Raw genomic sequence first — 14530 nt, 5'->3', positions numbered from 1 at the left:
GTCACGTTCCATGCAGAGAAGATACCGAATTGCGATTGTCCAAGGACACAAGAATCTTGGACTGAAGCAATTACTATATGCTGGGTTTTTCTTTTCACTAATGGCTAAAGAGGACTGTGTGGGAAAAAAAATATGAAGAGCAAAATTCACACGAAAATATGATTCATTTAATCATATGATATGTAATATGTCTCGGTGCTAATTATAAACGTGTTTGCAGGGGTGGAGCTAGAAAAACTCTTCAGCCCCAGTTAAACCAAGGGACAAATACTAAGTTGATTAAAATTATACTAAATGCTACTATTTTAAGCTTAAATGCTACTATTTCCGCTCCTGGTATTTGCTGGAAAAGCTTGGGTTCATAACTCGAATGCAGAGGTAGGAAGGAAGTTGAGATCTTTCTTTTTCGTTAGAACTAGGAGCCTACTCATTTATACTCAGTAGAAAAAGAAATAAATTGATTTCATTTGTATCTTCGCACGTCGGCACATGTCAGTTAGAAGGCCCAGGTAAAAGGAAATAGGCCCATAACTGAGATGGGCTTGGCCCAAAACTAATCTGCAAAACTGATCGCAACTTCCCCTACCCGTCCGTCTGCCGCTAATAGGGCCCAGGGGCGAAAAGGAATAGAAACAAAACCATCATCGCCGCCGCCGCCATGGCCGCCGCCGGTAGCCAAACCCTCGGCCGGAGCAGCTTCTCCCGCGTCACGTCCAACCCGGCTGCCTCCTCGTCCGGCGCCACCGGCGTCAAGCTTGGCCCGAACGGCGTCGCCTTCGTCTCCTCCGGCATCCCCGACCTGGACAGTAAGCGTCCTCGTGCTTGAACTAGAAATCATCGCTCGCTCTTCTGTTCCCGGATGATATGTAACATCTTCTCGTTGAGGAAAATTTCATTCTTTTAGCACCGACGATGCTCGGGAGTTCCTTTAGCTGTATGTTTGAGCGTTTCGACGGAAACATTGCCAATTAGAATGTTGTGAGACCTACATATATTTGCAAAATGCTTAATTTGTTCCCATCTTTATATTTTATAATCTGCCTTGCCTCTGGGCTTGGGAAGGGACCTCCAGGCTTGGGATGGGAGAATAGATATGCTTTTTATCCGGGATATATGTGGAAGTGGAACATATGCGTGAAGGAATTAGCATGGTAGGAATATCAGAATATGTAGAAATAAGATTCCATGGAAGTTAGGCCCTGTTTAGTTCCTAAAATTTTTTGCATAGTATCCGTCACATCGAATCTTGAGACATATGCATGTAGCATTAAATGCAGTTGAAAAAAATAACTAATTACACAGTTTAACTGATTACCACGAGCTGAATCTTTTAAGCCTAATTAGTTTATAATTGGATATTATTTGTCAAATAACAACGAAATGTGCTACAATACTAAAACCCAAACTTTTTCACCAACTAAACACACCCTTAACGTGATGAAGAGAGCATAAGAGTCGAACTTAGAAATTGAAAAGGAAAAGGATGCTCATATAAAAAGAAAAATTATGTTGCGCATTGGTAGTCTCTGAATCACCATTTATTTGGCCCTCTCTTTCAGGGATTTTGGGTGGTGGATTCCTTCTAGGCTCAGTTGTAATGATCATGGAGGATACTGATGCACCACATCACCTTCTGCTTCTTCGCTGCTTCATGGCACAGGGTGTTGTGCACAAGCAGCCCCTGCTCTTTGCAGGGCCTATGAAGGAGCCACGGTTGTTCCTTGGTACTTTACCTGCTCCGGTTTCATCTTCAAAGGAGGATGGGCGGCACAGAGCGATGGGGATCGGGGGAAGTAGCGATGGACAAGCAAATGTAGGTCTCCGGAATTATTTTATTCCATAATTGGAGTTGCCGAGGAGTATTCTTCTTTCTATATTGCTCTGAATTTGTCATTGTGCAGGATGAGGGATTGAGGATAGCTTGGCAGTACAAGAAATACTTCGGAGATGAGAAGACTTCTCGTGCTGAACATAAAGGTGGCCCTTAGCTCCCTCTATTAATTTCCCATTTGTTCTGTGATTTTCTGCAGAACCATGCTTTGTTTGCACTTTGCAGGTGTTCTTGCAAGGATGTGATACAAATCTATTTAAAAAGAGAGAGAAATATTCATCACTAGTACGCTGATCATTTCTTTGCCTTTTGATCAGCTCATTCCTGAGTATCATTGTTTGCAACCTGATGCTGACACTACAAACAGCTATTCATCCCCCTCCCCCTACCCCCAACAACAACAACAACATAGGCTTTTTTCCCCAAGCGAGTTGGGGTAGTCTAGAGATGAAACCCAAAAGAAACAAAGGTCACGGTTCAGATCTGCTGGTGCTGGGATTACCAGCTTACAGGATAGCATCTCAGCAAAATATAGTCTAAAGACAACCATACAGTACTAGGCACATAATATATATTATTTGGATTCTATTAGCAAAATTTCCAGTACTATTATTTAACATAAGCTTTGCTTCTAGTCCCTCAAGATGTTCATGAAAAATCTGATTCATTTAGTACCATTGCAGACAATAAGCAGGAATTTAACACTGATTTTGATTTGAGGAAGCCCCTGGAAAGGCATTTACTTAATGGACAGAATATTGAATGCGTAAGCACTCAAGAAGCAGACACTCTAAACAACCTCCAGGATCGTTGTTCTGCTTTCTTATCCAAGCTTCCAAGGTGAGCTTAATTCGTGATTCGATGTTCAAAAATTGCTTTCCTTGAGGAATATCATGGTATAGTTGCAGTGCCCTTTTATCAGCATCGAATATATCTGCTGTCCAATAATGATAGTTTGGTTCTACTACCATGCCCTGTCCTTGTATTGATTCTGGACACCTCTTTCATTTTTTGCATTCAGAAAAGATGGTGGAAGTTTAACTGCTGGGAGAATTGCTATACAATCACTCTGTGCACCGCATTGTGGATACTTTGAGAAGGTAAGCATTTAGCTCAATGATATCCATTGGCTGGTGACCGCAGTTTGTTGAGAATTCAAAACCTATTTTTGCTTCCTATTTTCTATCTAGTTTTGATGGTGTTGCAACTTGCACGTCATTTGATTTATGAACTACAGGACTGGGACATGGTCTCATTTATCAGATCAGTGAAGGCCATGGTGCGGTCATCTAACTCAGTCGCTGTTATAACATTTCCGAGTACGGTTCTGTCAAATTCATTCTGTAAGAGATGGCAGCACCTGGCAGATACACTGCTGTCGATCAAAGCAATTCCAGGCAAGCTTGACCCTTTTTTATAACCATTTCTATCATCTAATTTATCCTGACTTTTAATAGCCTGTTTACATGGTTACAGATGAGGACAACGACTTGGCAAAACTCCTCACAGGATACCAAGATATGGTTGGTTTTTTGCACGTCCACAAGGTGGCGCAAGCTAATAGCCAGGTAGTGAAGTCTTACAACTGCTATAAAATAAACTTTGTGCTTGTTTGTTTAACGACTTTTATGTTGACAAGCAGGTCCCTGTGATCTTAGAGGCGTCCACACTTTCTCTGAAGCTGCGAAAGAGGAGGTCGCTGGTGCTAGAACGGTTGAATCAGGCTCCAGTGGACGGGTCAAGTGGGCCTTCTGCTGCTGCATCAGGCAGTTGCTCGTCGTCACAAGGTCCACAACTCGATTTCTAGTTTGGATTCCGATGGTATGGCCGGTTCTACGAAGAGGAGCTCGGCAGTGTTGTGTACTTGTTACTCTGGGTAAAATGCAACCTTAGGAGGCTCAGGTTTTAGATAGGAGGCAGTTTGATGGTTCACCCGTTACTGTATCTATCAGCTTGTTGTACACCACTTTCAATAGCATTCGAACAGGCTAAACTTGTATATTACTCTCCCCTGATGGAAGGTAACTTTCCAAGTTAGTCGACTTGTCTCAGCACGTTACTGAATTTTAAATTTGCACATGTCTGTCTCGAACGATGATATTTGCGTAATGTGATAGCGTGCTGATGCAGTTGAAGAATTAGTGGTCTTCATGAAGAGGAAACTCCGGGAAGGAGCTACGGCCGACTGCAACAAATTTGCTATGTAATGCCAAATGCAAATGGCAGTTTCAGGCTTTCATACATAAGCACGGAAACATGAGATACCAAGACACAGCACGTGCCTAGGATGGCATTAGGGGTGTTAAGTGACCCTTGGGTGCGCCTCCAATCCTCTTTAGTTCAAAATTTTGTACTACTTCAAAATGAATTCACATTTTGAAAAAATAGTATAAAACTTTGAACTAAAGAGGGTTGGAGGTGCACCTAAAGGTCACCAATTAACACCCCTAGATGGCATAAACAGTCGACCAAATTGGAACTCTAGATTCATATAATTGTATGTTTAAGACATCTAGAGATGATTGTGGAGTAGATGTACAGAATCCAAGATGCAGAGTTGCAGTAGAGATATTTACATATGTTTAGATAAAACATTCCAGGCCTAAATATGCACAACTAGGATTGGTTGAAGCGGTACATGATCCAGGATTCCCCATGTTATTTTCAGGATATCCCCATCTTTACATTGATCTTATGGTTCTCATCCAGAAGATGCAACACCTTCTCCGAAAAGCATGTTTGCAACTGGTGAAGGAAGCCATGCTGCATTGGCATTGTTTTGCACTACCTGCTGTTGTTGCTGGTAATCATCACCCTGATCAGAGATGCTCGCAACCTTCCGACTCCTTGGCCTCACAATGCTATTCCCAACAAACACACCCAGCTTGAGCGCGGTGAAGAAACCAATAGCGATAAACAGGGGCCTCACTGCCCAATGGAAGTCTTCCAGATGCTCATACTTCTTCGCAATTCCCTCACATTTGTCAAAGCTCACCACCTCAACCTCAGAGGGATCTGCCAAGCAACTGCATACTTCACCAAGGCTAAATTTGCCAGGGAATTTCACAACAAGGCACCCATTCGGATGTATATGTGTAATTCGACCGGTAGCTAATCCTCCGCCCCTTTTTCGCTGCCATTCGAACCTTGGGCTTGAAATGTTGGCTTTCAGCCTCACAAACTGACCTACACAGTAGGCTTCAGCCATTTGGAGATCTGAATAATTACCTTTCCAAAGGGTGTCCATTCCTATCAGGCCAACAGTCACTGTACCATCACGGTCAATGCTATGAAGAATACCAACCTGAGAACGCTTCTTGTCCTCCTCCCTCAGGCGTACCCAGTCTCCAGCAGCAAAACCATATGTTACCCTCTCCACAGCTGAGCAGCGAACCTTCAAAGGGTCGTGTAACCCATGGACTCGTACAAGAATGAAACCATCACGTTCCCCATCATCCTCCATGCCAACTATGGTTCCATCAGGGATTTCCATAGTTTCAGGACTACATGAGCTTTTAAGCTTTCTTGAGCGGACCTTATCTCCCACTTGCAGCTTGTCCTTGAAGAGCAACCAATTGGTGTGATTTGCCATGGTTGGCCTCTCCACTGTTACATTTTCAGAATTGTCCCAGACAGTGTTGTCATGATCAGCATCTTTAGCACTAAGCAATGAAAAATAGAAAATAAGTTAGGTCAACTGGGGCTCCAACATTTTGATCAAAAGAAAATAGGAGGGGGGGGGGGGGGGGGGCTATGATAATTGATATTGACCAAAGATAGACAATACTACGATAGAACTTAGCAGTCTTAGATATCTCAGAAGCTAATCTTACAATAAACCAGGCTGAAATAACTCATCTAGTTGAAATTCAAACAACCTGCATGACGCTGATAATGTGAAACCATGATGTTTGGCATGTTACCTCTCAAACGCATGCAAAATATCTTTCATCGAGGGACGGTTTCTAAAGTCATACTCAAAGCATCCAGAAAGCACAGATTCAACGCCTGGAGGCAGACTGTATGGGAATATTGGTTTTTCTTTCTTGAGGACAACCAACTGATAAATCTCATCTGGTGATTTTCCACGCCATGGCTGAATGCCACTCAACATCTCAAGGATGCTGCAGGCAAAACCCCATGAATCAGTCTCATAGCTAATCGGACCTCTGATGTTTGGTTGCCATTGTTCTGGAGCCATATAATTTGGAGTCCCAAGCCTTTGGATAAGGTCAGGACGAGGCAGCGAAAGTCCGAACAGCAGGGACGGGATTCCAAAATCCCCAAGCACAGCACGGTCATGTTCATCTATGAGAAAATTGCAAGGTTTAAGATTTAGGATCAATATTCCCCTGTTGTGTAGATCCAATACTCCACGTGCCAAATCAGCCCCATATCTGCAAATTTAAAAATTCATTAGAAAATATATTCAAGGAAATAGCCGTACAAAAAAAATACACTGAAGTTATAGTACAATGTGAAAGGATAACTGACAGTAAGCCTGCACATAAGATTTTAGATCCCCTACAATTGCAGTGTGACAGTAAAGAGCAGATGCCATGCTGCTCCTTCGCTTCTAGCCATCAACCAACAGATTTATGCCCCAGATGATTTTTATAACAAATTTCTAAACTCTATAATACAATTATTGGTGCCTTATAGAAACTATTCGCTCAAGTCTAAAGGTTTTATATTCTACATATAGATGGCTCATGGTGTACTGGATGCGTAAATTAATCATTGGGCTTTTCCACCGCACCTTAAAACATCTGACAAAGAGAGCCGTCCACCTTTGAGCCGGGCCATCTTGTCTCCGACGGATCCTTCATAAAATTTCATTGCTATACAAATCTGAAAACCCAAGAAGCCAAATAAGCTGAGAATTAAACTTCATTACCAAGGCAACAATAGTGAGACTGTATAGCAGTCAATACAGATCAGCACACTGCAACCAACATACCCTTCCATTCTGTGTGGAGATGCCATGCAGGAAGCAAACATTACCGAGACCCTGGCATTTGCTGAAGATTTCATCAAACCTCACTGAGAAGAGCTGCAGCTGGTCCTCTTTAATTGGATGCAGCATCTTCACCGCGACCTCATGGTACCGGTCGTAATCCTCCGTCCTCTGATGGTGAGTTGCTATCCAGACATCCCCAAATGGGCCTCTTCCAATCCTGTGCTTCAGGTTCAGCACATTTGGGTCAATCCACGGGCTTATTTGGCTTGGACCAGAGAAGACCATCCGGTAGAGATCAGGGTCCTTCTCAAGCAGCATGTACTCAAATGCATCAGTGGGTTGGGAGTCGGAGTCTTGACCTGCCATTCCTGCAGAGCAAATTTCACCATTACAAACCCCAATAATTTTTTGAGCAGGAAAGTCTCAACACTTCATAGTGTTCTAGCCACGCTTATGGTGTTCTATCTAATCGCCGAGATTTTCTTGCTCCGAATTTCAGTGGCGCTGCTAAACAGAGAAGAGCCGCCGTTTGCTGCTAATTGCAGTTGTCCAGTTGAACTTGCACCGTAAGCAAGCAGAAAGTAAAGGCTCCCAACCAGGGGCGGACCCAGCATAGGACATGCGTGTACACATGAACACCCGATAATTCTTGCAAACGAAATCGAAGTTAGTAGGTAAGATATTGTAACTGGATTCAGATCCGAATACAGATAGTTTTGTTAGGGTTTGGAGTGCTCCGTCTGGCACAGCAGAAGGAAAGAGAAGGGGCCGGCCGGCATACCTGGAGGATGCGCTCGTCGCCGGCAAAGGGCTCGGCGGAGACAGGACAAATGGCGCCGCCTATCGCCCAGTCGCCGCCGACAGGGAAGGAAGAGAAGGGAGGAGAGAGTCCGAGAGAAGGGAGAGGAAGAGGAAGAGGAAGAGATGAACTTGAGGCCCTGAATGAGGGTTTTCTTTTTCCTATATATTTTACCCACAGCGGTTTTAATATAAATTAAAGTAGAAAATTTTGATTGGAATAAAATTATAAATTGACAAGTAATTTAGAGTCTGCTTGGATTGCTACCAAAATTTTGGCATGTCAAAGTTTTGGCTATCCAAATGTTGGGCAAAAAATATACCCACATTTTGGTAAAGTAAATGTGAGAGGTGAGCAAATTTTGGTATCCAACCAAATAGTGACTAAAATTTTGGTAGCAATCCAAGCTGGCCCTTAAAACGGAATGACTAGTTCATACTATTTTCTTTTGTTTTTTTATATGTTGCCGTATCTATTTTAGTTAGCTGAATTTTCTTTCAAAAATAATGTCAATTCATATTTAAATATATATGATTTTTAAGTTCCAGATCAAAGGAAGCCTAATTTTATTTGAATTTCTCTCTTCGCGAACGTCATCCTATATAAAGGATATTTCAGATAATTTCTTAAATGATGAGTGGGTATGAATGCAAAACTAATTTAAGTTGTATAATAGAGTTAATTCAAAACTAACGTTATAGTTCTTTTTTATTTATTATGAAGTTTTTTAAAAATTATTCTATATATCTTGTGATTGATATTTTCTTGTAATGAATGCCAAATTTCTCATTGCTATATAGCATCATTGGCGTACTACATACTCCCATCTCTCTAACTCTAACCTTTTTCAACCACAAACGTTGCTACAGCTCCTCCTTAGCTTCCCTTTTCACTATGCAAACCCTACCCTAGCTGTGTTGAGGTCTGTGGACAACTCCTCTGCCACCTCCTACTTGGGGCAACTCGATGCTTCGGCACCATCCATCTTATTAGATCTTAGATCAAGTATTATAAGAGGTTGTAAGCAGATTGAATGCTGAGATGGAGACTAGAGAGAAAATAAACGATTTGTAAACTTGCATTCGGTTTCAACACAAGAACCATTGAGCTTGTGAGAGAGACAAGTGGACCACGTGTTAATGATGATAGACTAACTAAGCTACTATATGAGTGAGTTGGGAGGTAGACTTTAAGAATCCTTACAGTCAATAACAGGCTGTATTGTTAACCTTGCTCTCACGGGTTAATGCCCGCCACCACTAGTTACTCTAACCATGGTGCCATCTCAACTATGAGGCTTTGTAGGTGAACTGATGAACACATAGTCCAAGGAAAACATTCGGCTTGGCCGTATTACAAAACTGCGTACTCCCTCCATCCAACAACAAAGGCGTCTGTTTATAAAATTTTAGACACACTACAAGTAGTGAGAAATGATGTTGTTACCCCTAATTAATTATGAAAGTTATGATTCAAAACCGCGTTGTTTATTGTTTCTAAAATTCTTAATAAACGCAAATACATTGGAAACAGAAAAATAAAATCTACTTAACTATTTAATTGACTACATACCTTTCTCTACATATAGTTTCTTGGTACTTGATATTGCTTTAATTAGATGAACCTCCTTACGATCTAAATAAACAGTTATTGTAGGACATATTTTAGATACTAAATGAACCGTCTTTGTAAAATGGAGGAACTATCAATTTTCTATGAATTCCTAGAACATGCTACCTCAACTTCTAGTCTTCAAGATTGGCAAACAATTAAACTCATAAAAATGAATTTTGCACAATGTTTGAGTATGATTTAAAAAACATTTTTTCAAAGTGATTTAAAAACCATTGCCTTTGGCATTCCTTTTTTTTTGAAGAAAACTCTTTATCATTCCCTACCATGTGCTCTGAACAGGTGGCACTAAACTCTGTAGCACCTCTAGGTCGATGCAACCACAAGTGCATGCCAAAAGTCCAGAGGGCAAACAACCTTCTTTTCAGCCAGCTATCATCATTTTGGGTTGCAACAAAAAGTTTCAAACCAAAGCACCAATGCTCAATGCTGCTCCAGGGCTGGCAGCCACATTATTTTGTCCTAGAACACTGGTGACAGGCACGTCACTAGATGATGTGACTGTTCCGGCACATTTTATTGTCGTTAGCTCTTCTTTATTCCCACTTATCTCTCTGACAAAGACAAAGCCAAACTAAAGGGGATTAACTCATGAAGGTTTATGATTCTTCATTCTTTTTCTTTTTTTTTCCTTACTGATTCGCTCTGATTCTACCTTAAGAAATACCTAAGCATGATTGCTTGCGTTTGAAAGAGCTTGGGATTAGAGCCGACTGCGACAAGAAAGGAATCAACCCTAACCAGTCTACTCAACTGAACTTGAGTCACAATGCTGCCACCCCAGGACTCTTGAAACCAATTGGTCATTGGCCATCCAGCTCCATTTTCTGCAAGGGCCCTGCATGTGCGGTGGGCAAGGACACCAGATGCTGCACTCTTCGGCAACATGTTCTCTGCCAGAGCACTCCACTGGTATCCCCTGGCCCCTGCCTGTACGCCTTGGACCAGGACTCAGCTAGTACAGGACACAAGAGGCATGCAGAAAACCAAGCCCTGGGTGAATTCACATAAATGGATTAGAGAGAGAGAGAGAGAGAGAGAGAGAGAGAGAGAGAGAGAGAGCACCAAAGTGGTGTGTCATCTCATCTCATGAGCTGCTGGAATCATGAAAAAAGCCACGAATCATTAAAGTGGCAAGCCTTGGACGCAGAGTCCTGATCCCCAATGGATGACAGGGGCAGTTGCAGCATTCCTTTCCTTTTTTATGCTGGGAAAAGAACAAAGCACCAAGGTATCTTTACCTTTTGTCCGCCCATGTTCATTGCTCAAGGAGCAGGTCGGTGCCATAGGATATCAGTGGACCCTTCATCCATTTGATTAGCGAAAAAGATAGTGAAGTTGACCCACCATTCATCATCAAGTGCGCTGCACACGCAAAAAAAAAATCTGGGCGAAGCTGCGTGAAAACTTGCAGGATTGCAGGCAGTATCGCTGGAAATCGAGAGGAAAAACGAAACACCCCTGGCTTGACGAGCCCAGCAGTTGCGGCACGCTTGTGCATCTGGACATGGCGAGCCGAACGGGATGATGCAAGGGATGCCGAAGCTTTTGTCCATACACGGTTCGGTTCCTGTCAAAAGTGAAGCTTTTGTCCGTACACGGTCCGGTTCCTGTCCAAGTTCAGAAGTCTCGACGAACTCGATAATCACCGTGTTTTTGTAAAATTTTACACAAAAAGACGAATATATGTATGGAGTACTAAACGAAATTTATTTGCGAAATTTTTTCATGGATGGATGTAATTTTTGGAGACGAATCTAACGAGCCAAGTTCCACCATAATTGACTACACTAGTACTCCAATAACCGTGCCTAATCATCCCCTAATCATATGGTTAAAGATCTCTTTTGCTACAGTAATTACTACATAGTTGTGGAGTTAGTTTTGTAATTATACAATATTTAATACCTCTAATTAGTGGTCAAAAAATTGAAAAGTTTTCCTGAAAATTTTTACAACCTCCATCCAAACACGGCGCATGCGCATACGTTGTTGCTTGCTTCCAAAACTCTGAACACTGTGGACATCGCTCGAGCATCTTGCAGATAAGTCTTGGCAAATGAAGCTGCTCGACAATCTGCTTCAACGTCGTGCTCGCGTTTCATTCTCATGGGCCACGAGCCCACAAGCCAGCCCAGCCTTGCGTACGGGCCGCACGCCCAGGATGTCCGTCTTGCAATCATCCATTGAGTTGGAAAAAAAGGAGTTTTTTAAAATTTTAAATTATTTTTTTTTCCGATTTATCAAAAATATATGTCGAATTTTTTTTTCAAAAATGTCATCCTGCCGCCAGTTCATCCGGCGGAAGGCAGGTACCGCCGGATGAACCGGCGGTATGGTTACTGTAGCGACTTCCAGCGGAACTGTAGCGACTTACCGCCAATTCAACCGGCGGTTACTGTAGCACATTTTCAAAAAATTATAACAAATTCATATGGATTCGGATGGAGATAAAATTTATACGAAAATTATAGATCTCGACGAGATCTACAGCTTTGTAATTCAAACTTTTTTCATTTAGAATCATTCTAATGTTTAAATAATCGACACAACATTTAGATCTAAAAAATCAGATCTAAACAAGTTGTGCTGGTCATCGGGAGTGCACCGGAAATCGCCGATCTAAACAACTTTGTAATTACAACAAGTCTAGCGTTGTTTAGATGAAAAATTCCCGGTGCACTCCCGATGAGCAGCACGACTTTGTTTAGATCTGATTTTTTAGATCTAAATGTTGTGTCGATTATTTAAACACCAGAATGATTCTAAATGAAAAAAGTTTGAATTGCAAAGTTGTAGATCTCGTCGAGATCTATAATTTTCATATAAATTTTATCTCCATCCGAATCCATATGAATTAGTTATAATTTTTTGAAAACGTGCTACAGTGATTCGCTACAGTAACCGCCGGTTGAATTGTCGATCAGGGCGGGCCGCTGGAAGTCGCTACAGTAACCATACCGCCGGTTCATCCGGCGGTACTTGCCTTTCCGCCGGATGAACCGGCGGCAGGATGACATTTTTGCAAAAATAAAATTGGTATATATTTTTGATAAATCGGAAAAAAATAATTTAAAAATTTAAAAAATTCACAAAAAAGGACCCAAATCATCAAAGTGGCAATTTTTGGTGGCCCACGAGCTAACGAGCCAGCCCAGGCCAGACTTACATGGCCTGGGCCGCGCTTCCCTGAATCGTCGTGTCCAGGTCCAGCACGCGACGCCCATGGAAAGGGCGAATCGAGTCCTGACGGGCCACCCGATTCGAATCCGGTTTCCCTCGACGTTTGTTACGGATATAAGCTGAGCTCCCAACACAAGCTCTATCCTAGCTGATCTCCTGCAAATCCAAAGTCCTCAGCAGCTACGCCGGCGGCGGTGCAATCTACAGCCAAAGTAACTCACAATCCTCCCGAGCAGCAACCCGCGGCGGCCGGCGAAGAAGTCCGGGCCGGGGCTTCGTGCACGGGCAGCAAGCTAGCTAGCGCACGGCCGGCGACCATGGTTGGGCATTGCGCGGTGGCGTGCCACTGCGCCTGCTCGGCGTCTACCTTCGTCCCCGTCATGTACAACCCGGCCAGAAGCAGCCGCCCGGCGCGGCCGTCGCCGTCCCCCGCAGCGCCGCTCCTCGTGCCCAAGCCCAAGCCAGTCGACGCCGAAGACAGCTCGGAGTCGGAGCGCGGTTGTCCGGTCACTACTACAGAATAGGCCTTTGTTCCAGGTCATTTGTCCCGGTTACCTTTGGACCCGGGACAAAAGGTGGCTTTTGTCCCGGGTCCAAAGGAGCGGGGAGACAGGGGCCTTTTGTCCCGGGTGGAGCCACCAACCGGGACAAAAGGCCCCCCTTTTGTCCCGGTTGGTGGCTCCACCCGGGACAAAAGGTCCAACCCTTTTTATCCCGGTTGGTAACACCAACCCGGACAAAAGGGTGACCCTTTTATCCCGGTTGGTGGTACCAACCGGGACAAAAGGCCCTTTTTGTCCCGGGTGGAGCCACCAACCGGGACAAAAGGCCCCTCCACGTGATAGTTCAAAAGGGAGTTATTCTTTACTGAGTCACATGTACTACTTAGGTGAGTTGGCAAGCAGGCCATGCGCTAGGCAATAGGTCTTGGGTTCCAATCCCGCAGGGCGCAAATATTTTTTAGCACGAGGGACATTTTGTCCCGGTTCTACCACCCGGGACAAAAGCCTCCAGCGCTTTTGTCCCGGCGGCCGAATCCCGGTTCCAAAACCGGGACAAATGGCCTTATGGAACCGGGACAAAAGACTGTTTTTGTAGTAGTGGGTACGCGTGTCTTCTCTCTCTCTTTTGATCGACCGATCGAAACGCGTGTCATCATGATCCAATCGATCAACCCGGGCCGGGCTTGATTTTGATTTGTTTCCTTTCGATTTTGGTGCAGGGCTGGGCATGCGCCGTAGGGCTCGCCGGCCTCGTGGCGACGGCGGTCATCCTGGTTATCTTGTTCATCTGATCAAATCTGACGGAATGCCCAAGGGAGATGGGCCGTGGCGTAGCATCTGCAAGAATCGTTTTATTTCTTGCTTTTTATGATTTGATGACAATTTGACATTTTGCGGCCAAGTTACGTACAAAGGACCACAATATATATTAGCTTCTCATTTTGTTTGAACATATATATAGTTATATACACGGTAATATTATTCTACTCCTTATTCTACACCTAGTAGTCATCACAGTCAAATTACTAAATTATGTTCAGTAATCGTGCATAGCGATTATTACTGAAAATTTGTTCACTAATCTATATCTATACATATACCTATTTCTAAAACAAGTAAGATTTCCACCTAAATTTTTGATTTGGTCCATCATGTGTTATTAACAAGTGGACTTTAGTCCATCTCGTATGAAAATCGGAACAACCCTCTTTAATCAACTACTATACGTATTCAATACTTATAGCAACTCTATCCGTAACAACACACGGGTATAATTTCTAGTCTAATAATAAACTTATTAAGCGGTCATGCTTGCCAAGTCCGATTCGATACCGCAAAGGTGCCGGGCCGCTGGGCTAAACCGCAGGAGCAATGGATCAAGGTGAATACTGATGTGGCTTTTCAGTCATCTTCCTCGACTGGGGCAGGTGGTGTTATTGTCACAGACGCGGACCATCGTCTTCTTTTGGCCGCAGCCCACAGGTACTCGCATATCCCTGATCTCACCGGGGAAGCGCTAGCAACACGAGACGGGCTGTTAGTTGGAGAGCAAGGCCATGCTAATGTTATCCTGGAGGTAGACAATTTGGTGCTGGTAAATCTGCTACGCTCTGAAGATGGCA

General features: G+C 43.4%; 2 protein-coding genes across 2 annotated transcripts; one reads left to right on the top strand and one right to left on the bottom strand.

The window, feature by feature from the left end:
* Window positions 1-658: 658 nt before the first annotated feature.
* On the top strand, window positions 659-3868 carry LOC120671263 (elongator complex protein 4-like). The gene is made up of 8 exons (XM_039951551.1): window positions 659-806; window positions 1560-1813; window positions 1902-1977; window positions 2515-2671; window positions 2853-2931; window positions 3069-3228; window positions 3308-3399; window positions 3474-3868. Exons 1-8 carry the CDS (start codon window positions 659-661, stop codon window positions 3636-3638), a joined length of 1131 nt encoding a protein of 376 aa, XP_039807485.1. The 3' UTR covers window positions 3639-3868.
* A 433-nt stretch (window positions 3869-4301) lies between these two features.
* On the bottom strand, window positions 4302-7749 carry LOC120671262 (E3 ubiquitin-protein ligase KEG-like). The gene is made up of 5 exons (XM_039951550.1): window positions 7573-7749; window positions 6792-7159; window positions 6591-6682; window positions 5755-6228; window positions 4302-5493 (listed from the first exon to the last, which is right to left on the bottom strand). The coding sequence occupies exons 2-5, from the start codon at window positions 7155-7157 to the stop codon at window positions 4533-4535; spliced, it is 1893 nt and encodes a 630-aa protein (XP_039807484.1). The 5' UTR covers window positions 7158-7159; window positions 7573-7749; the 3' UTR covers window positions 4302-4532.
* Window positions 7750-14530: the final 6781 nt, after the last annotated feature.

This window comes from Panicum virgatum, chromosome 4N (assembly GCF_016808335.1).
Source record: "Panicum virgatum strain AP13 chromosome 4N, P.virgatum_v5, whole genome shotgun sequence".
Classification (NCBI taxonomy): domain Eukaryota; kingdom Viridiplantae; phylum Streptophyta; class Magnoliopsida; order Poales; family Poaceae; genus Panicum; species Panicum virgatum.
The sequence above is the reverse complement of the archived record's forward strand: the minus strand, read 5'-3'. Positions and strand labels throughout refer to the sequence as shown.